Source organism: Pocillopora damicornis, chromosome 10, assembly GCF_964200805.1.
Source record: "Pocillopora damicornis chromosome 10, jaPocDami1.2, whole genome shotgun sequence".
NCBI lineage: Eukaryota > Metazoa > Cnidaria > Anthozoa > Scleractinia > Pocilloporidae > Pocillopora > Pocillopora damicornis.
Window position 1 is genome coordinate 15,080,013 of NC_142679.1, and position 23,783 is coordinate 15,103,795.

General features: G+C 38.6%; 2 protein-coding genes and 1 long non-coding RNA gene across 3 annotated transcripts; 2 read left to right on the top strand and 1 right to left on the bottom strand.

Annotated features, from left to right (window-relative positions):
* Positions 1-698: 698 nt before the first annotated feature.
* On the top strand, positions 699-2,848 carry LOC113680299 (uncharacterized). The gene is made up of 5 exons (XM_027197312.2): positions 699-1,073; positions 1,149-1,256; positions 1,519-1,665; positions 2,336-2,462; positions 2,693-2,848. Exons 1-5 carry the CDS (start codon positions 920-922, stop codon positions 2,745-2,747), a joined length of 591 nt encoding a protein of 196 aa, XP_027053113.2. The 5' UTR covers positions 699-919; the 3' UTR covers positions 2,748-2,848.
* Positions 2,849-13,329: 10,481 nt separating this feature from the next.
* LOC113680294 (uncharacterized) lies at positions 13,330-15,176 on the top strand. The gene is given in 2 exon segments (XM_027197307.2): positions 13,330-14,051; positions 14,053-15,176. Coding segments are annotated over 2 exon segments (999 nt in total). The 5' UTR covers positions 13,330-13,428; the 3' UTR covers positions 14,429-15,176.
* Positions 15,177-16,925: 1,749 nt separating this feature from the next.
* LOC149039076 (uncharacterized) lies at positions 16,926-17,275 on the bottom strand. The gene is made up of 2 exons (XR_016180719.1): positions 17,110-17,275; positions 16,926-16,999 (listed from the first exon to the last, which is right to left on the bottom strand). It is a non-coding gene; the product is annotated as an uncharacterized LOC149039076 (long non-coding RNA).
* Between the last annotated feature and the right edge of the window lie 6,508 nt (positions 17,276-23,783).

Genomic DNA, 23,783 nt, shown 5'->3' on the forward strand with positions numbered 1-23,783 from the left:
ACAGTTACAATGGGAAACCTGGCTGCGGTGCTGGATGTGTGATTGAAATACTTCTTCTGATGATACAAACGTAGCTAAAATTCAGGATGCTTGCCAACTTTACGGTGCGCAGATTACACAACGGGTCAGGTTACGCGAATATACTTCTTAGAAATCTCAAGACTCGTTGAGTACGCAGTTCATCTGAAGGTAATCCAGTCTGCCACTCAGTGCCTCTGTCGTCCGCATGAAAACACGTTTAAAGATGATCTCTTCTCCTCAGTTGCAAACAACCACTTTGAGATCACGGTGCTCGAAATGTCAACACATGGGGCATTATCATTGACTTTCGAAAAGAAGATAAATCATGCGCACGAGAGGACTGGATGCGAAAAAAAAATACTTTTACTTCCGAACTTCGAGGTAGGCAAGGATATGGCAAAATAACAGTCGAATCAAACCCTTGAAGTCATGAAAGAAACGCTGCTGATAGACACTATAAGCCAAACCTTTCCGAAATGGTTCAGTCAAATCACCTCGAATTAAGCCCCTGTACTTAATGGATGATTGACAAATTTTTTTTATTGAAACAAAAGAACATTAAAGCAAAGCTCTTTTCCATCCTTGTTTGGAAAGATTACACAACGGGTCAGGTAAAGTTCAAAGGGTTTCTAAGAAATTAAAGATATTTTGTGTAAACTGTTAGCTTGAAAATGGTTAGATACGAGAAACGAAGAAAAGAAATGATTTCAGAGAACAAACTTTTCTTAATGACGCTCAGTGAAACTGTCATGTGAGCCTGCCAAAAACAATTTTCTCGAGGAACGACTTGACTAAATATCGAATTTTTGGCAACTAATTTTAGACTGGAAATTCTATCCTATCTTAACCAGGATATCGAGAATCAGTTATCAGACATGTATGATCACGAGATTGAAACATGCAGAGACCTGACTTGACTGAGAGTAGCAATAAAACTACAAAGCTTGCATATCAGTTGCCATTTCTTCGCATCTCGGGAAGAGATACATTCAGCTTCTTGTGCTGTTTATCCTTTAGTTCACGGTGCTGCAATATTTCTGCCAAGAATATCGGTATGTTTGGAGCGTATTTATCAAGAGTGATAGAGTAACTGGGCTTCACATTATATATTTTTCCTTTTTTTATAGATTTCCACTCTCGTTGCACTTTCTGTTTCGCTTTTGTGATGGGTGCCAAGCTGTTGATTTTTACGCTGATCGGTTTGGCGATCTCTGTGGATGGTTCTGATGATCCAAGTAAGCGACAGCTGATTTTAAAACATAACTTGAAAATTCATTTGAGAACGTGGAGATTTGTTTTCTTTAAAATGGTCACTACATTCCTGTATACAAGTCGCTTTGTATGCAAGAATCGAAATAACTCTCAGAATGCGAGCGCTGAAAACCAAATTGCGCCTAAGTTGTTTCTTAAAAGCATATTCAATTTCTGATAATTTTGGTCTAAGATAAGATATTCATATCGTGAATTTTCCAAAACAAGATTCACTCAAATTCACAGACCTTCCGCGATGCGACTGGCCAAGAGGAGTGTGCACTTATGTTAATGATCCGTGTCCACCGGACATACCATATGACTGCCGAGACCAGATGTTCTGTCCATTAGGAACAAACAAATGCTGCTGCCGGTATCCGCAACCAAAGCCACGTAAGTCACAGACAACCCTTAGCAAATCTATTTAAATATTTTGAGATTCTGAGAAAGCTGTGTCTTAACATGTTCGCGAACGTCATGAATCTATGGAATGCAAGTGAGACACCTTCAGGTCAGCTGTGGCTAATCATAAACTCCATAATTTCTTGGCAATCTCGGTGTGAATAATACATGTCACTAAAGTAACAAAACGTTTTTATTTTCAAGCATTGTTGCCACTAGTTCCCCATTTACGTATGAAAGACGTAGATATCGTCAGATGTAATCGTGAGATACCGACTCCATTCTTCGAGTAAGCCATCAACCCATCTCCACCCCTTTCTTCTTAATCACATATTACATTTTATTCAAGGGAGAATAAGGTCCTCTCTTGATTTTATCCGAATAACACTTCCTTCTTGCCATCACCTTTTCAAAAGATCTGGATATGTCTATTTTAACTTAAAGTATATGAACTATTAACGGGATTTACTTTAAGATAAATCTAATTTTTGTGATGTTGTCTTATAAAAATTTTACACCTACGCCGTTATGGGAGCTCTGGAGAAGATGAGTTGTACCTTTATTCCAAGAGTAGCTAACTAGACAAGAATAAATACTTATGGCTACGTTAAGTCGCTTTTGAAAAATTTAATGTTTACGGACAAATCCTTCGAATTCACAGATGTTCCGAGATGCGACTGGCCGAAGGGTGTGTGTACTTATATTGATGATCCGTGTCCACCGGACATACCGATTGACTGCCGAGACGAAATGCACTGTCCATTATCTACAAACAAATGCTGCTGCCGGTATGCAATTTAACCAACACTATATATTTTTCTTTTCTTTTCTTTTTTTTTTTCTTTTTTAAATGCCCATAGCTTTTACTATATGTATATGTCTGTATGTGATGCTTGAAAAAACGTTTTCACAATGTGTGATATAAACTACATAGGAAGCCTCCACATACATGTATTCTCGCTATTTCTGGTTTACCTTGGATGACAAAGAAATATCGTTTACTTTCTATCTCTTTCAGTACCTCGGAGAAGATAAAGGAGGCAGAGAAAATCGGGAAAAAGTCTGAATTGTAATCAATCTGAATTCTTTTCCTGTCAGACACTAATGAGATAGTTGAGGTAGAGGTGTTAAAAAACAATCCAAATTGAAGTGGAATAAAAGCAATTTTGAGTTTCTTGATGTTTGCTCTTCAAACGTGGGATGCCTTAGAAAGAATCCATCCGTGCAATCCTCATGCACCTCCTTTTGCTGATTAACACGTCATTTTTGTGTATGGCCTCCTATACTTTAAGACAACACACCTTTGATCGGAGTCAACTATAATTAGGCTCATTTTGAAACGGTCATGAGAAACAATAGTTAGTAAACCCTAGTGTCAGCAAACTGTATATTTTCATACGAAAATGCTATGAAAAAGCAGACAATCATCAACTGATGGCTAGATAATATCTTTGAGCCGCTCATTACGTTAAAATTATTAGACTATGGTAATGATGTACGCAAGTGAATGCAGAAACTAAATGGTATAACCTCTCTGTGTTGTTTGCTTTCGGATCCTGTTTCCGAAAACGGAAATGGACACAACGCTTTCCATCACATCGACTTCATTCTTAATTGTGTAATAATCAATTTACAAGTCTGACTGACCCCATGTTGACGTGATGCTAGGGTAAGACACGAAAACACTTCTTGTCACAACATAACATGGAGTAAAAAACAACAAGAACAACACACAACTGGGTTAATATATGTGTTCCTCTTAACGTTATTTTTCAATCGCTTACGAACCGAACAGTCTTTGCGTTGAGTCTTTGTCTTTGACATATAAACATGAAATCCTTCGACAAAGTCACGCAGTTTCTTCTCGTTCAGAAAATAATCCCCCACCCCTTATGCTGTTGCTAAAATAAACACAATAACTGATTATGTTTGCTTTTTTCTTAGAAATATACTTCTTAAATAAACAGACGGTCGTTAAGTAGTTTTCCTGGAAAGCTGTTGAAGTGATCATGCGCGACTTCAGCTACTCGTGCTGAACTGAATAAGAAACTTAAATGGAGATGTATTGATCCGAAATTGAATTCACTTTTCTGTCGATTTGTTAATTTGTTATGGCGTCTAAAAATTATTATTGCTCAGACGCTGTTTTGAAATGATTGTTAAAGAAAGCCATTCGTTAGATTCTAGGAATCTATATGGTTTCGCTTTTGATCTCTTATGCGCTTAAAGTGTATTGATTTAGTCGGTTTTTTTGATGTCTCTTCCACTGTGACATTTTCTTTATGTATATTGTAGTTTATAATCGCAAAATGATACGTGGATGGCACAAACAACACAGTCATGGTTTTCTCTGATCCTGAATAAAGGATTCAAAGCACCCGTTTCTCAGAAATTTGACGTTTCCCACAATTTCCTGTTATTTGAACTACTATACCCAAGATTTGTTCTGACTGGTCCGGCAATGGCACCCTAAAAAAACGCAGGGGCTAAGGGATGTGCTCAGCTAAGCAATTATATCTTTAGAGAGCATTCAGTTTTCGAACAGAATATTTTACTTCAAGATCTTTAAATCGTAGTATGAGGTACAAATCGATCACATCCACTCAAAGAACAAAACGGATATAGCATTAAGAAATAACACGAACACCATCAGCGAATCAGTTTCCTAGAAATCGGTTATAAACTGCCGTGTGCGCGTGTTCGAATATCTCACAGGAAATAATTGCGGATAAAATCGATCTAACGCTTACATTTATGGTTAATGATGCCTGTTTTAGGGTATTTCAGCTTTCACTTTCTTTCAAGTATTCTTCTGTTTCAGGATTGAGAAACAAAAAGCCATGTCAGCTCAAAATCACAATTTCCGTGAAGCCAATTAATCCGCTATACATGGGAATTCACTGAAGTAAAACACAAAACTGACCCGAAACCATATTCATTGCTTTTATCCATCTTCATTCTCTCGGATCGCACACAAAGAACTCACATTGGTAAGAAAACGATACATATTTAAAGACTTTAAAAGTAATGACAGCTTTTCTTCACTGGTTCCCTGTACATCCCAGAACGAAGCTTATTTAAGTGTTCAGCTTCGAAAATTATGCTTTTATCTGAGTTAATTCCAATAGATAGATAGATAGATAGATAGATAGATAGATAGATAGATAGCTTAAAAGGAATAACTAAGTCGCAGCCAAAGGCTGAATTGAGTAATTATTTACAATATAAATATAGTACAATTAAAACTGGGGCTATTTACAAAGGGTCTCAATATAACTAAAGTGCTCTGTTCAAATTACTGGCTACGAGCACTGCCGTTTACGAAACATTGCTATGTACTCGTTGGCACATGGCTGGGATGAATGCGTTTTTGAAAAGGTTGATGTGAAATCGTGGTAGATTGAAATTTCCTTTGCTTCTCAAGCTATATGAGCCTTGGAGACGTGGGAGGAGTAGTTAGGCGAGACTGTGATCGTTGGAATTGGTTATGCCACTGAATAGCTTAGAGCAGTGATCATCGCGTCTTTGGCGTAGAGTACTGAGTCCATAGCTATCTAAGGGTTATGTATATGATTGATAAGGCGCGATTATTGACATGGCTCTTTTCTGGACATGCTTAAGGTCTTCACCAAGGTATTCAGGAAGGCTATGGCGGAAAATAGGTGTACAGTATTCCAATACTGACCTTATAACTGTATAATAGAATTGTATGATGTCTTGATGGCTAACATTAGCCCTCTTAAGGAGCACTTAGAAACGGAAGCGCTTATTTGCTTTTCCTATCGATTCATACACTGGCCCGTTCAATTTCAGATCTTTAGACATTGTAACTCCTAATGTCTTTGCACGTTGCACCTTAGAGAGTTCCTTTCCATCTACTTATACAGGATCGAACGATTGGTTGTTTTTCCTAGACAGTCAATTCCTTGCATTTGTCCGCGTTGAGCTACATATTCCGCTCATAAGACCAGTCCTGGACGTTACTTCGGCCTCCCTTACGCACGATTTCGGCTATGGTAGTATCGTCCACATACTTCCACCCATGTACATCACTAACTCTCAGGTCATTTATCATTAAGATGAAAAGCCAGAACGTTTTACCGTTCATTTTTACCGTTTATTTTTATTGTCAAAAGCTTTACGAAATCACTATTGATAAAAGCGAAACTTGAAAGGAAAAAAATGAAAACTTCTTTCACCTTGTATTGGTACTCATGGTTATGCTCGTCGTTCTCCGAAAATATATTCATGCTGTTGTTTCAGCTTGCATGGCATGAAAAGAAATCATCTGATAAAATCAAGGGATAGAAAGCCCTAACGTTTTAAATAAATGAAATACTTTCAGCATGAGTCAAAGTTTTGAATGACCAGCTCTTTTCCAATGTTTAAAGCCAATCTTTTTAATATACACGCCTCACTGCTGCTTTACTTTTAAAATCTTCGAAGCTGGTTTTGTTTTTTGTACAGATTTGGGGTTGTTTTGAAATGCCATTATAGAGGTATATTTCTTGTGAACGCTTAACAAGACCAGGCTGGTAAACAAAACAATTCTAAGAAATTGGTAGGATCATCACTAGGATCACCATCAGCGGTGGATTCGTCAGAACATTGCCATATTCTTTGCCTTTTTCCTACAACCAAGCGATGCTCTGTCCAATCTTGGCTACATTTACGGAGATATCACAGAAATCCAGTATGACTACCCCTATATGTTCTTCCTCAGAAACAATCCACAGCTAGAAGTTAAAATTTGAGATCTCACTCAACTCCTTAAGGGAACATGAAACATTTCCACGTTTATTCATTGAAATACTCCATTTTAAATGATGCCAAAAAAATAAATGAATACACATGCATTTCTATACCTTATATGAATGTGACCTATTTTGTTTGCTTTCGGATCCTGTTTCCGAAAACAGAAATGGACTCAACGCTTTCCACGAAATCGACTTCATTCTTAATTGTGCAATAATCAATTTACAAGTCTGACTGACCCCGTGTTGACATGATGCTAGGGTAAGATACGGAAAGACTTCTTTTAACAACATAACTTGTAATTAATAACAACAACCCACAACTAGATCAATACATGTGTTCTTCTTGAACGTTCTCTTTCATTCGCTTACGAACCGTTTAGTCTCAAGGTTGAGTAGCCTAATGTCTTTGTCTTTGACATAAAAAAACCCGAAATCATCCGACAAAGTCGCGTAGTTTCTTCTCGTTCAGAATATAACCCCTCCCCCCATACTGGAGCTCAAATTAACACTTTAACTGTGATTATATTGGATTTTTTCTGAGAAAATACCTCTTACATAAGCAAACGGTCGTTTGGTAGTTTTTCTGGAAAGCTGTTGAAGTGATCATGCGCGACTATAGCTACTCGTGTTGGATTGTGGAAGACCTTGTAATGTCATTTAACTTCTCCCCAGATTTGCCCATCCCCAATTCAATTTGCTTACACAGCTTTTCTTAAAAAAGCAGCCCGTGCTAAAAAAATAATTAAAAAATGAAACAAAAGAAATGCTAAATGAAAAGACGTCACTATGTTTACTGAGAAAACCAACGCGAGTACTTATGGGAATAATGTGTTTCCATTGAAAACAAATGATTTATCTCTCTTTTTATCGCGAAATAAATCTGGGAAAAATTTGCCGAGAATAAGGTTGAGTTAGAGGGGTTCTATTCGACAACAACAACCGAAATATTTATTTCCAAATTCTTACTCGTTGGGTGAAAATAAATCAATCATCTCGCTTGCAAGAAATTACATTGTGAGAATATCCTTTAAGAGATCGACTGATGCGACCAAGTTTCATTTTCGTTTAACGGTGTCAACGAATATTTTGAACTCGAAAAACCCGCCTGTTACTCCTATGTTAATGCTAAATATAAAAATTTAAAAATAACCCCCTCTGAAATAATTTCTCGGAATTCTACGCAGGAAGGTTCACTGCTCATGCACACACCTTACATAATATTATATATGCCACGCACTTCGCTCGCCGACTCACACCAATACTTCAAAATAACATCTGGGAGACTGATCTGTCTCAGTAAAATACTACCTTATGTAAAAGAAATTATGTGATCGGAAGAAATTACTTCTCCTTGAAATGAGCGCACAGGCTTCGATAGTTATGCAAGCCACGTAGGTGATGTTTCAAGCTAATGTAGACTGAATTGATTTCGTAGTTTGTATTCGGTGGTAATTTGTTGTTACGTAGTTACTGCTACGATAGTGGCATGGAGTTGGGCCTAAGCATGAATTTTATCAATGCTGTTCTTATTTTTCTCCTTTATACTAATTGAAATTAAAAAATCGACACAGAGACGCTTTCGCTTTGTCCTTTGATGCTGTTGTTGGGAATTAATGTGACGTTACAATACTTCAACTTAAGCCAATTCCAGTTTCGATTTCTTCGATATTTAGACCTTAGCCTTTAAGTTGGGTAAGGAACTTTGCTGAGTGATGGCTTTGACCAAGACTAAGGAGATAAGCGTTATAATTTTAAGTCGACAAAAGGACACTTCCCCTCTTTCACTCGATCCCATTGTCTGGAATTAATCTTTCAATGCAACGTTTCGATATAAAGTATTTCCTCGAATAAGCGCCCATTCTCTAAAAAGGCATCCTCCCCCGAGTAAGCGCCCCCCCCCCCCCCCCCCATTGGCCATAATTTCAAATCAGCGTCCTTCTCGAATAAGCGCCCCTTCCTCTCTAACTTGCTTAAGTAGCAGGGATGCATGAAAATCCTGTTTCCATTTCCACTTTATACGTAAATTTTTAAGCTTCAACTACAGCGATATCAGTACAGATGAATAATAAGCAGCTCAATATATTAAGCGCCCTCTTTCTAATAAGCTGCATTCTAGCGGTTTAACTTAGTGATCCAGAGTTCGTTTGAAAACGCGTGGCAAGTCAGGGTTGTGTTCAGTCGAGCACGCTTGGGGCATAAATGGCATAAATACCTGAAAATATAGTTTTATTCTCGCTATGATTTTATTGGCCATAGCAGACTGATGGTTGTGGTTGTGTCAGAATGACAGAATTCATTTTTCTGTAATTCGCTCTAATATCTAAAAAGCTAGTGCTACTCAAACTTTGCTTTGACTCGTTTGATTACGAATGTTTATTAACAAATTCTAGGAATCTCAATGGTTTTTCAACAGATCCCATGCGCTTTGCATGGGTACGAATTTATTGCATATGTTTGGGTGTCTTTTCTAACACAGTTCTGTTAAGCTTTTTCTTTAATTTATTTTTGCCTATTATGACATAGCGAAAGTTCCATTTGGATTTTTATAACATAACAACGAATCTATGTTTTTCTCTACTTCCAAGATATTGGATGGTGGTTTACCCATTTCCTAGAAATTTGGATGACGCGAACACATTTGAAAAATACCACCTGTTAAATAAAACTCTAAACACCGAGAACGGTGGTGATTTGTCCCGCAAGTTTACGAGAATAATGTGACCAGGTTGTCATGTAATCGGTGACTTCGATGGCTGTAAAACTTTCAGAAGAGATAAGAACTAAAAAGACGCTGCTTACGGTGGTGAAAATTTTTCGCAATCGTTCGCGGTGAGCTCGAAAGCTGATGTCGAAACCTCCTGCTTCTCCTCGATATCACGTCCGAGTGATTCAAATAAAGCTTCCAAAGTAGAGTCCCAGATCACTGAACAACAGTGCAACTTCATTGTCATCTCTTGATGCCTCAGCTGGCTCTCACTCTCCCTCGTCTCCTCGAAGCAACAAGACACTAGGTTAAGAGAAGGTCAAAAGGTCCCCACCCAACATCTTGGAATGGACATGCAAATGAGGTGCAGGCACGCAAAAACCACCAACGTGTTTGTGGTCTTTTTAATACTTACTGCTGCCTTCCCTCTGAAATACGACCACGAGGGTATATGTGTAAGACCTCACACTTTCTACTGGCCGGGTTTGGAGTTGCTTACGCATTTCACTGGCTGGAATATTAGGATATTTGGTTGTTTCTCGTCTTCAGTGAACTGTTGGACTGAGAGCCCTATTTGCATAAGGAACAATGCCACGTTATTGGCTGGAGTCGAAGTATTGTTTCACTCTTCATGGAACAGTGATCTCTCTAATGGTGTTGTTCTCACCAATCTGTTTAATGGCTCTGCTTGTATTACATTCTTCCGACGTCCATGGATCAGCTACTACGTTCCACCCGAGTTCCTGGGAATTTTGAATATGCTTGATTTCTCATGTCGGTTACGCCTACGTAGGCACAGGTGTCCAATAGCCTACTATGCAAATTCATGTGCCTAATTCCATCAAGTGCTAATTGGCGATCTGGTCTTCAAACTTAATCCTGGTCCTGAGGGATGCGGTATATCAACAATTGTGAAATCACGCCATCAAAATAATGGAACTTTACGGGCGCCTCAATCACGTTCTTCATTGTCTAAATTAACAACTAGGAATGTCTCAAACTTTACTAAAGTGCATTGTTTGTCTGCCAACTACGTAAATGGGGTCTTTTTGTCATTTCGTCACATGAATGCCCAGTCGGTGCGCAACAAGACAGCCGATTTTGTAGATTACGTCTGTGAACGTAGATATGACTTGGTTGTGATTACCGAGACGTGGCTCCAGCCCCATGATGATGCGCTAAGAATAGAACTGTGTCCTCCTGGTTACAAGTTTATTGACTTTCCACGACAAGAACGGACAGGTGGAGGCATTGGACTACTGTACAAGGATTCACTTCGTGTTAGCACGACTCGAGATGGAATTCAAGAGTCGCTTGAATTTTGCGAGCTGTTGGTCCAAACGTCGACTTCCCGCAAGATAAGGCTTGTGATCGTCTACCGTCCACAGAATTGTGATGACCACCGCAGGGTTCCCATTAACACTTTTCTGATGGAGTTTTCTGACCTGATGGAGTCCACTATTCTATCCAAAGAGCCTTTGATTGTCGTTGGTGATTACAACATACATGTGAATGTTCCTAATGACACTGATGCACTTAACTTTTTAGATCTGCTTGAGTCTCTCGGTTTGGAGCAGCATGTGACAGAGCCAACGCACATACGTGGTCACACCCTGGATCTTGTTATAACAAGAAAGATTGAGGATATTCTGGCGAGTCCACCACGCGCCTGTCGCTATTTATCCGATCATGCAGCTGTACATTGTCATGTTGCCATAAGTAAGCCTTCATTTCAGACTAGGATAATAAAGTTTAGGAAAACTAAATCCTTGGAAGCTGAGAGCCTATCGAACGACGTAGTACTTACAGGGCTATGTGATCGAGGTAATAGCGATCCCATCACCCCACTGGACTTGGATGTACTTGTAGAGGATTACACGACCACACTCTCTCAAGTTCTTGATCGTCACGCACCTTTAAAAACCAAAACAGTGCGGGCTAGGCCCAAGGTACCCTGGTATACCAGTGAGATAACCGAGGCAAAAAGGCGACGCCGGAAAGCAGAACGGGAATGGAAAAGAACACGATCACAGGAAGATTTGTTGGCATTCAAGAAACTCAAGAACCACGTTACTTATTTAAGTACACGGGCTAAGCGTGCTTTCTACTCAGACTTTGTGAACGACAATAGTGAAAACCAAGGAAAGCTATTCAGGGCCACTCGATCATTGTTACTTCCTAGGAATGAGTTGTGTTTTCCAGAATACACGGACAACTCAATCTTAGCCAACGATATCGGGCGGTTTTTCGACCGTAAGATTGCAAAGATTCGGGCAGAGCTTGATGCGTGTACTCTTCATCCTGGGGCGGTGGCTGAGGATAAAGTGTTTACAGGCGATAGGAAACTTGATCATTTCAATACGTATTCTGTGGAAGATATAAGGAAGCTGGTCAGTAGATCATCGAAGAAAAGCTGTCAACTTGATCCTATGCCGACCAATTTAGTAGTCGGCATGTCCGATATGCTTCTCCCCATCATCACTAATGTCGTGAATTCTTCACTTTCCTTGAGATACTTTCCATCTGATTGGAAAACGGCCCTTGTGGATCCAAGACTGAAGAAGACCAAGCAAGGGACTTCCTTATCCAATTTAAGACCTGTGAGTAATCTGCAATACCTCTCTAAATTGGTTGAAAGTGCAGTTTATGATCAGACAACCGATCACGTTACTCAGTCGGGTTTGTATCCCATCCTCCAGTCAGCCTATCGACTTGGTCATAGCACAGAGACTGCCCTATTGAAGATACAGAATGACATACTAGCTGCAATGGACAATCAACGAGTTACTCTTTTGGTATTGCTAGACCTGAGTGCAGCATTTGACACGATTGACCACCAAGTGTTGTTGAATCGCCTGTGCGTGACGTATGGAATTACAGGTACCGCTCTTAAATGGTTTCACTCGTATTTATCAAACAGGAAACAGCGAATCCTGATTAACGGGAGCTATTCGAGTGACTTTGATCTGCCTCAAGGGGTACCTCAAGGATCATGTCTTGGTCCCTTGCTCTTCACGTTGTACGCAAGTAAGCTCTTCGATGTTGTTGAATCCCATTTCCCTAACGTTCACGCATACGCGGATGATACGCAGCTCTATATCTCATTTAAGCCGGATGGTTCTGCTACTGAGACGGATGCTGTTGACGCTCTACAAGCTTGCATCAGGGACATAAGAACCTGGATGGTCCAAGACAAACTTCGGCTGAACGATGCTAAGACCGAGTTTCTTATTATAGGTACACACGCACAGTTAAATAAGGTTATGATAAGTGACTTGCAAGTAGGTAAGGTAAAGGTTTCTGCGGTTTACTCTGTTAGAAACCTGGGTGCTTGGTTTGACGCAAACATGAATATGACCACACATATTAACAGCATATGTCAGAATATTTATTACCATCTACATAACATCCGGCGTATTAGAAAGTATTTATCATATGATAATAGGAAGTCCATTGTACAGGCTATTATAATGTCACGATTAGACTATTGTAACGGTCTATTATATGGTACGCCCGCTGGTCATCTTGGTAAGCTGCAACGCCTGCAGAACGCGGGTGCTCGGCTGGTATGTACTATATCTAGGTATGATCCTATCACACCATCCCTGATCAACCTGCACTGGCTTCCGGTTACCCACAGAATAGAATTCAAGATAGCAATGCTAGTTCACAAATGTATCTACGGCGTCGCACCACAATATCTTTCAGACTTGATAAAAATCAAAGAGAGCTCGCGGTATCAGTTGAGATCATACCGGGGCATACTCCTAATGGACAATACCTATAGAACAAAAAAGACACTCGGGGATAGGGCGTTTAAAAATGCTGCGCTCAAAGTATGGAATCGACTCCCTTTAGAAATTAGACAATGTCAATCATTGAACATTTTTAAAGTTTTACTAAAGACACATCTTTTTAAATTAGCTTTTTATTAGTTCTTTTATTAACTCGTATTCTACTTTTATTGTTTTCCGAATATTGTAAATTATTATTATTATTATCATTATTTGGACTAGCCATTTATTACTTTAAGATTTTAGTGTTGTAATGCGCACTCGATCATTTCCTTATCGCATGCTAGACTGCGCAATATAAGAAATATACATTATTATTATTATTATTATTATTAATGGTATCCCATAACGACACATGCGCAGAGAGAATCTTTCATGAAAGAGAAAACGGATTGTGTTGACAGCAGAATAACCTTCCTTCGAATAACCTTCGAATAACCGTCCCTTTTTGCCAGTTAATATATATAACAAGATCCACGACAGTTGCAGTTCGACTATCATGGAGTCAGGTAGGACTGATGATGAATTCCCGCAGTTCCTTCCAAGTGATCTCAACATAGGAGCTATAGCAACTGTTATGAGAGGACAGCTAGTCGGTGAGAGAAACACACCAAAAGCCATAACAATCCGCGAGCATGGCGAAAAGATCGATGGCCTTGAGAAGGAGATCAAAAAGAAGGATGATGAAATCGTTGCCCTTCAGAAAGCTCTACAAACTCTTCAGGAGCAAAATGACGAGCTTAAAAGCGCGCTTGACACAAAAGACGAAGAGATTGGTACCCTAAAATCGAGAATCGACGAGCTGGAGGACGAGAAGACGGAGTTGCAAAGGGAGTTAGGATCGGTGAAAACCGATCTCGGCCTTGTGCAAAAGGAAGTTGACAAGTTGAGAAAGGCAAAGTCAAGCCAGGAGCAAGCTAATTTGAAATTGAAGCAAGATTTCGAAGGGTTCCGGAGAACCTTGGAAACAGGGAAGGACGATCGGGAGAAGAAAAGAAAGGAGAGCGAAGAACTTACGAAGGAACTGAGGAACATCAAAGAATCGCAACTCAAAGGACTTCTTCCTTTAATGAGTGGTGCCAGAGCGCTTCCAAATAAGCCCCTGCCAGCAATACCGAAAAACAGCATTGCTACACTTAGGCGAAATGTGTCGTCAAATACAAACCAAGCTTTATCGGTGTGTATTTCCCAGAAGTGTTAAAGATGTCAATTATAAAGTTGATGCCATTCACCGCCATTTAAGCAAGTTCCCAAACCCCAATGCTCAGAGGAAATGGGAGTCGATTCAGGAGAGGTTTCACTGGGATGAGACTCACCAAGAGGCAATCACCTTACTACAAGAGACAAGAAACATGGAAGCCCATCCTGAGATCTCCAAGGATTCGCTTCAACGTGCCATAAGCATAACCGCCCAGTCAAACAACTTGGAAGACAACTGGCTGTCAACGAAGCTCTTACACGAACTGCTTAAAATCTGGGAGACTGATCTGTCCCAGTAAAACATTACTTTATGTAAAAGAATTGTGTGATCGGAAGAAATTACGTCTCCTTGAGATGAGTACACAGGCCTCGAAAGTTATGCAAGTCATGTAGGTGATTTTCCAAGCTAATGTAAACTGAATTGATTTCGTAGTTTGTATTAGGTGAGAATTCGTCGTTTCATGGTTAAATCTACGATAATGGAGCTAAGCATCAGGATGACTATTATCAATACTTTACTTATTTTTCTCCTTTACACTTAATGAAGTTAAAATCACAAAGGTCTGTCGACACAAGGACGCTTTCGCTTTGTACTTCGATGCTATTGTTTGGAATAAATGTTTCGTTGCAAAACTTCAACTTAGGCCAATTCCTGTTTCGATTTCTTAGAAATTTAGACTTTGTCTGCTAATTTGGGTCAGTTCTTAAGGAAAGTGAAGTGTTGGATTAGCTAGCACACTGATCAATGGGCCAACAAACTGCATTCCACTAATTCAACTTAATAGTGCTAAGTTTGATTGAACTATACAGTCAGTTAAGATTACGTTCATCTTAACACGCGTGATGTAGTACTGAAACAAAGGCGAACTAATCCTCTTTAGTTTATCATTTTCATTTTCTTCAAAATTAGGTTTCAATTGATTTAAATTCTTAGGGTAGACTTATCGCGAAAAATTAACAGAGTGTAGAGTAAACTACACACGCATGTTTATATTCTCTATGCGAGGGATTCTCTGGAAACCAATAAATGGAGACGTGAAGAATTTAGATATATGAAAATTCACATATTTGCACTGCGGTGGAGAGATGAAATTAGAAGATCCTCGCAGCTAAGAACACTACTGAAACTAGTAGTTGTAAATAGCACCTGAAAAACATTCAGGCCCGTACGGCATTTGAACCCATGACCTCTGCGATACCGGTACAGCGCTCTACCAATTGAGCTAACAAGCCAACTGGGAGCTGGTCAATGAATTGGGTACAAAATAAACATCCAAGTGAATGAAGAATTTAGATATATGAAAATTCACATATTTGCACTGCGGTGGAGAGATGAAATTAGAAGATCCTCGCAGCTAAGAACACTACTGAAACTAGTAGTTGTAAATAGCACCTGAAAAACATTCAGGCCCGTACGGCATTTGAACCCATGACCTCTGCGATACCGGTGCAGCGCTCTACCAATTGAGCTAACAAGCCAACTGGGAGCTGGTCAATGAAAATGGAGACGTGTTGAAACGAAATTGGATTCACTTTTCTGTCGATTTGTTATGGTGTCTAAAAACTATTATTACTCAGACTCTGTTTTGAAATGGTCGATAAAGAAAGCCAATTGTTCGATTCTAGGAATCTATATGTTTACGCTATTGATCTCCTATGGGCTTAAAGCGTATTAATTTAGTCGGTTGCCTCTTCCATTACATTTTCTTTATGTACATTGTAGTCTATAATCGCAGAATGATGCATTCATTCGTCGATGGCATAAACAACATACTCATGGTTTTCTCTGTTCCCAAATAAAGGGATTCAAAGCACCCGTTTCTCAGAAGTTTGACGTTTTGAATGTATTTTCCAGAATTTCCTGTTATCTGAATTGCTGCACCCAAGATTGGTTCTGATTGGTTTAGCAATGGCAGACATCGGTTTCTTAGAAATCGGTCATAAACTTCCGTTCGCGCATGGTCGAATATCTCACAAGAAATAATTGCGAATAAAATGGATCTAACACTTACATTTAATAAAATTTTGGTTACTGATGCCAAAAGAGAAAAAAATACTTGCTATGACGACCTAACGTCATATTACGGATAAGAAAGAAAACATTTTCATCATTGGATACGTGCAGTTTTAACGCAGACAAATCAGCCATACCTTGTTGGTCTTGTTGCAAAACATTTGATTGGTCGCAGAAAATGCCGCGTCATAAATTATAAAGAGCGACTACCGGCCTACTGTCACCCTGATGCCCATAACTCTGACTCAATGTTTGTTTCACTTGGGGGTAAGAAAAAAAATTTCGGTTCTCGATGTAAATCCTCCACAGATTTAAAGTTTAAATTTTGCCTATTTGTACGGTCGCAAATATACTTTTTGCTTTAGGATTGAAACTTAAGAAAAACAATTTCGATTCTCGATTTAAATCCTAAACAGATGTAAAGTTTAAATTTAGCCTATATGTACGGTCCCAAACATCCTTTTTGCTTAAGGATTGAAACGTAAAAAAATTGAATCGAATTGCCCACAACAGAATAAAACCGTGGCCTTAATGGGGTTAAAATGCGAAACCAATTTGCCTCGCTCGCTGACAGAATGGCTGATTGTAGTTATACCGTGGCTTGCATCAGAACCTCGGTCACAAATGATGCGCGGAGAAATAGGTGACGAATTTTGATGCGAACACCGAAAATTAGATAAAATATCACTGCTTTTACTAAATGCTGAGCCTCGTCTGTAAAGTAGGCGATTCTACTTCTTCTGTTGTTAATATTTAGTACAGATTTAAATTCTCATGCTAACCTTGTGTCAGCCGGTAGACAGACATTATTTTGTTTTGGGGGTATTTCAACTTTCACTTTCTTTCAAGTATTCTCCTGTTTCAGGATTGAGAAAGAAAAAACCATGTCAGCTCAAAATCACAAATTCGTGAGGCCAATTAATTCACTATACACGGGAATTCACCGAAGTAGAAGACAAACCTGACCTGAAACTATACTCATTGATTTTGTCCATCTTCGTTCTCTCGGAACGCGCACAAATAACTCACATCGGTAAAGAAAACCATACGTATTTAAAGACTATAGAAGTAATGCAGCTTTTTTCACTGGTTCTGTGTACATCCCAAAACGTAGCTTATTTTTCTGTTCAGCCTCGAAAATTATGGTTTTTTTATCAGGGTTAATTCCAAGAGTAAGTGGATTTCCGAGAAATTGAGCTCTTGTTGAATTGCATAACGTAACAGGTCAATGTCTAGTTTATTTCCGTCCGTATGCAAAAATATCAGGAATTACTTTTGAAAAATACTTGATTATTGCATCAAGTGCTTCATTGTCAGAGTAAAGAGGCATGTTTTTTCAAGGGTGGAAAATATGGGAAACACTCAAGAGAATTCGAGTTAAAAATTAACTACGTGGCCGAAATTATCGTGTACAAATGAGGGAAACATCTGGGAACAAGTTCTCAAGTACAAGGGTGAGTTCGAGGGGTACTCTTCGACATCAGCAACCGAAGTATTTATCAACAAATTCTTAATCGTAGTGTGAAAACAAAAGTTCCGAATCACATCGTGTCACTTACAAGGAATTGCGCCGTCAAAATACCCTCTGGGAGATCCACTGCTCCGACCAAGTTTCATTTTCGTTTAACGCTATCAACGAATATTTTGAGCTCGCAAAACCCCACCTGTTACTTCCGTGTTAATGCTAAATGTTGAACCAAACAGTTCAGGAAAAAACCCAAAGAATTTAGATCATTTATTCAAACAGCCAACGATTACCATACAAGTTCCCTTTGACATCATAATCTCTAATTATGTAAGGAACACGACTTCCATAACTTGCATATTAGTGTTTCTTTCTATAGCTTACCACTTCTCTAAGCGAATCTCAACTAAATGATTGCAAGACCATTTCTTCAAAATAAGTCATCTTTGTATCATACCGTGAAACAATTGGATCACAAACAGTTATTTTTGTTTAACAAAAGTTTTAACATCACTTTAAAACCCCCCTCTATGATCGCAACCTCCTGTTAAGAAAATCAAAGGAATTTGGACGCTTACAGCTTTTCTCTGTGTCACGTTATGGCAGCATTTTAAGGCTTTGCACATATATATTTCATCACTGATCAAGAAAACAAATAGACCTTTTCCTAGAAATTCCCACACCGCGCTAAGCTTATTTGGTGGGCAAGGTTTCCTAGAAATTACCTTCAGCGACAAGTGCATTTATAATTCAAGTAAATCCTACAGGTTGTCTTAGATATGTTGTTCCCCTCACTGCACTCCATCAACCTTTTCTACTAATAACTTGTGATTTCAGGTTGGTAGGACCGACGGCAAGTGTTCGCATGGAAATATTCATCAAATGTTGTACGTAGAGTGAAACAACAGTAAATCCTGTAGCAGCTGTAACAATTGCATATGAAGGTAAGTGCTTTACTGTCACTGCTAAGCCTTTGGTCGCAAGTTTTTGAAATATCAGAGTACTAACAATGAAATGGACCATAGATTTAAACATTAACAGTTAAAAATGGTCAAAACCGTAAGGTGTTGGGAGAAGGGAAAAGAAAGTTTATCCAAACATAGAAATTCTATCAACACTTCGAGATACTGTTAACTGCCTTTCTCTCTCTCTTTTTTTTTTTTTTTTTTTTTTTTTCATGGCTATAATTCAGCTGATCTGAAAACAAATATCACCTCTCTATTGTTACTTGTAAACTTCGCCCTTTCTATAGGTGTGGAATTGGAATGTTATAACAGCAAATCGTCAGGAAGTGCTTTATTCGTGTCTTTTCACTCAATATGAATTCATTGCCAAGGATCAGTTACAGTATTGACCAGTTGCTGATACTCATAAAGACGGTCAACCCCTTTGAATTGTGACAAGGCCAGGAACTATTCATCATAATTTTTCCTCTGTTATTTATTTTCAGTTCCAACCAAACAGGAAAATTATTTGTATTATCTACGAATAAATATGGAAGAACTGGAAGGTAACACATGATATGCCTCAGAAATGTATGGAAAGGAAGTCACCCGCCCAATTCTCGGCCTCGGATATGATGTCCTTGGCCGGAAAAGTGATATATTTTTTACGATAATTTTGATTATGTTGCAGTTCTCAATTACTAAATAGGTCTGGCAAGATCGTGAACAGTTAAATTATGAAATACTTGCAAAAACCAAAGAGAATTGTTTGCTTTCAAGAACCAAGATCAGGGATCGTAACAGTTCTTGATTCTTTGTAACCCATTAATTTACGTTTGGATCGTTTGCTGATTTCTAACTTGCTGCAATTAGAGCTATGGAATATCTTGGAGACTGGTGTGCCCACGGAAGACTTCACTTCCTGTGTATGTTGAAGTGAGATCATGGAAAATATCCTCTTGCTGAACGAAGCACACAGGCTTCGAAGTTTATGGTTGAAGTAGCAAGTTCAGGTAGGCTTAACTTATTGCGTAGCCTTTCAATTGGGTAAGGAACTTTGCCGGCCGGGAGTGGAGTGATAGCAGGGATGCATTAAAAACCTGTTTCCACCTCCACTTTATAAATGAATTTTAAGCTTCAACTACAGCAACATCAGTACAGATGACTGATAAGCGCCCCCGAAATTAAGCGCCCTCCTTCCAATAAACTGTATTCCTGTGGTTCAACTAAGTGGTCCAGAGTTCGTTTGAAAAACTTTGAACTATATTAGGGTTGTGTTCAGTCGAGCACGCCTGGTGAATAAATGATATAAATACCTGGAATTATAGTTTGATTCTCTGTATGATTTTTTTGGGCTACAGCAGACTGATGCATGTGGATGCGTAAGAATGGCAGTATTTATTTCTCTGTAATTCGCCCTAATAACTAAAAAACTAGTGTTACTGAACTTGATTATCAATGCTTGATATGCAATTCTAGGAATCTTAATGGTTCCGCGACAGGCTATGCTTGGGTATGAATTTATTGCGTGTGGGTGTCTTTTCTAACACAGTTCCTTTAAGCTTGTTCTTACATTTATTTCAGCCTGTTATTACAAATTCTATTTTCAGAAACCTCCCCGTTCATTCTCACCCTCCCATTTCTAGAATTCCTCTTTTCTTTCTTCTCCCTTTTTTTTTCCCACTTGCTTTTTCTCTGCAGAAGCGGAAAAAAGGTAAACAAAATAACCTTGTAATGGTACTCATTGTTATCCTCGCCGTTGTTTCAGCTTGCATCGCATGAAAATACAAAACAGCGCCACACCGATTTCTTTGAATTGAAAGCAGCTTTATATCTACGGAGAGCATATTTATAGGAGATAAGTACATTCTGGATGATCGGGCGAAGAACATTCAAAGTTCATTGAAGTTCATTCAAGTTAAACGTACCTAACTGAATAAAATATCATATTGTTTATGGCGTAGCCGTTACCGGGTAGACCTATACTGTCTTTTTTGAAAAAAAAAAAAGAAAATGACGAAATGGCGAATGGTTATTCAATGAGCTAAGGAGAACGCTAGACGTAATTAGATGAATCAAGTTTTTTGGTACACCTACACCATATATGGAACTGTGACGTCATAGTGATTGAGTCTCCCTGTTTGGTGCTCGTAGTCTCTTCTCTCGGTAACATCGCCACCGCCATTGTTAGTTTAAACGAAGTTATCGAAATTCAGTCGGGAAGAATGGAGGGAAGAAGAGAAATAGTGACAAATTCTGCTTTACATTTGAACATTGTAGGAAGAGGGCTGACTCACGATCCCGAAATTTTGAGGCAGATTGACTCGCTCGAGAAAGAAATCGATAAAAAGGTTGAAGCAATACTGAAGCTAAACAAAGATTTGCGAGATCTAAGAGAGCAAAACGATAACCTACAGATTACTGTGAAGTCGAAGGATAAAGAAATAAAAACTCTGAGGGAGAAGATTCAGAAACTGGAAAGTGAGAAGAAGACATTACAAACGAATTTAAAAGCTGTTCAAGTCGAACTGGATGCCGTGAAAAACGAGGTCGCCGAGATGAAGGATAAAAATACAACACTAAAGACGGATGTTGCCAAATTGTCGACAAGAGTGGATGAAGTCACCAAAGATCTCGACGAAAGTATGAGAGAAAAGTCGAATCTTGAAGAGAAAAATTCAACGCTGGAGTTAACTGTCGAGAAATTGTATGCACTTGTGTTTATCTTTGATGGAACTGTAATCTCCTGGAGAGTAAGTAGTTTAATTAGTAGGTTAATTAGGTTAATTAGTAGGTTTAATTAGTAGGTTAATTATCTACAATACGCGGTTTGAAAAATTGCCAATTAATATCCACAAAACCGTTAGAAACTGATTTTTTAGCGAGACTTAATGCAAGTTGTCTAGTTACATTTCTATTCATGGGGAAATTAGCTCCTAAATGATAAAAAAATAATCTGATAAAATCAAAGGAAAGAAAGCCTTAGCATTTACGTAAATTTACATTTACATAAATACATTACTATGTAATTTACATAAATGTTGTGCTATAAGTATGAGTAAAAGTTTTGCTCGAATGACCAGTTCCTTTCCAATGTTTCTACCAGTTAAACCTTTTCTAGAGCTAATCTTTTAAATATATACACCTCACTGCTGCTTTACTGATAACAAATTCGAAGCCCATTTTCTACAGATTTGGAGTTGCTTTGAAATGCCATTGTAGAGGCATAATTTTTTGTGATCCGGCTGATAAACGACGAAATTCTATGAAATCGATAGGATCATCACAAGGATATCTGGTTCTCAGAAATTTGCCATGAACTTCCGTTTGCCGTTATCTAATAAAATATTCGAGGTAATACTTACATGTAAAACTATTTTTGGTCAATGGAGACAGAGAAAGAAAATTGTATGTTACAGCAAACTGAAGCCTGCTTAGCTTGATAATCTTCCGTTAAAGTAAAACAAAAAAAGCATTTTTAAGTCAAAATAAAAGGTGGGCGCTTTGATACGAGTCATCAGAAATGTGGAATCTAAAGAAAATGATACGAGGTTTGTCATTCCTTAATTATTTGCAGTAACTCCGATACCCTCCTATTTAAAAGAAATAAAAATGCTGTTTTGTATACTTTTGCTATGAATGTTCTCAAGTAAATGGAAGCGTTCAAAGCAGTGGAATCGTTACCGCATTTTCTTTGCATTTTTCCGACAACCAAGCGGCGCTCTGTCCAGTCTTGTTTATAATTACTAAACATCCAGTATGAAAACCCTATACTTTCTTCCTCAGAAACAACCCGCTGCTAAAAGTTAAAATTTGAGACCTCATTCAACTCCTCACCTATTCGTTGAAATACTCCATTTTAAATGTTGCGGAAAAAACCCAATGAATACACGTGCATGTCTATACCTTACCAGAGTGTGACCTATGTTGTTTGGTTTCGGATCCTGTTTCCGTGAACGGAAATGGACACAACGCGCTCCGCGAAATCGACTTCATTTTAATTGTGCAATAATCAATTTACAAGTCCGACTGACCCCGTGTTGACGTGATTCTAGGGGAAGACACGGAAAGACTTCTTGTAACAACATAACAGGGAGTAAAAATCAACAAATACAACACACAACTGGGTCAATATATGTGTTCTTCTTTAACGTTCTTTTTCAATCGTTTACGAACCGACCAGTCTCTGTGTTAAGTCGCCTAAAGTCTTTGTCTTTGACATATAAATATGAAATCATTCGACGAAATCACGAAGTTTCTTCTCGTTCAGAATATAATCCCCCCATGCTGGAGCTAAAATAAGCACAATGACTGTGAATATATTTACATTTTTTCTCAGAAATATACCTCTTACGTAAAAAGAAGGTCGTTGAGTAGTTTTCCTGGAAAGCTGTTGAAGGGATCATGCGCGACTTCAGCTACTCGTATTGAACTGTGGGAGATTTAGTAATGTCACTTGTATCCACATTTTCTTTTATCCGGCCCCATTCCCGATCTGCTTACGCAGCTTTTTTAAAAAAAGCAGCCCGCTGCAATAAGTTAAAACTTGGGGTGGGTTGACAAATATAATTCTAAAATGAAACAAAAGAATTGCTAAATGTTGTTTACTAAGAAAAACCGAGTGCATATGGAAATTATTTTTTTTCCATCGAAAACAAATAATTTATCTCTTTTTATCGATAGATACATCTGGAAACAATTTCTCGAGCACGAGGGTTAGAGGAGTTCTCTTCGACACCAACAACCGAAATATTTATTTCCAAATTCTTGATCGTTGGGTGAAAACAAAAGTTCCAAGCAATTGCATTGTGAAAATGCTCTCTCGGAGATTGACTGATGCGGCCAAGCTTCATTTTCGTTTAACACCATCAACGAATATTTTGAGCATGAAAAACCCCACCTGTTACTCCCATGTTAATTCTAAATATAAAAATTTAAAAATAACCCCCTGTGGAGCAATTTCTCGGAATTCTACGGAGGAAGGTTCAGTGCTCATGCGTAGACCTTCCATGATATGATATAAGCTTGACCGACTGACTACTATAAGCTCGATTGACACCAGTACTTCAAAATAATATCTGGGAGACTGATCTGTCTCATTCAAAGCACCCGTTTCTCAGAAATTTGACGTTTCCAATGTATTTTCCACAATTTCCTGTTATTTAAATAGTGACATACATGATTTGTTCTGATTGGTCCGGCAGTGACACCCCAAAATAACGCAGGCGCTA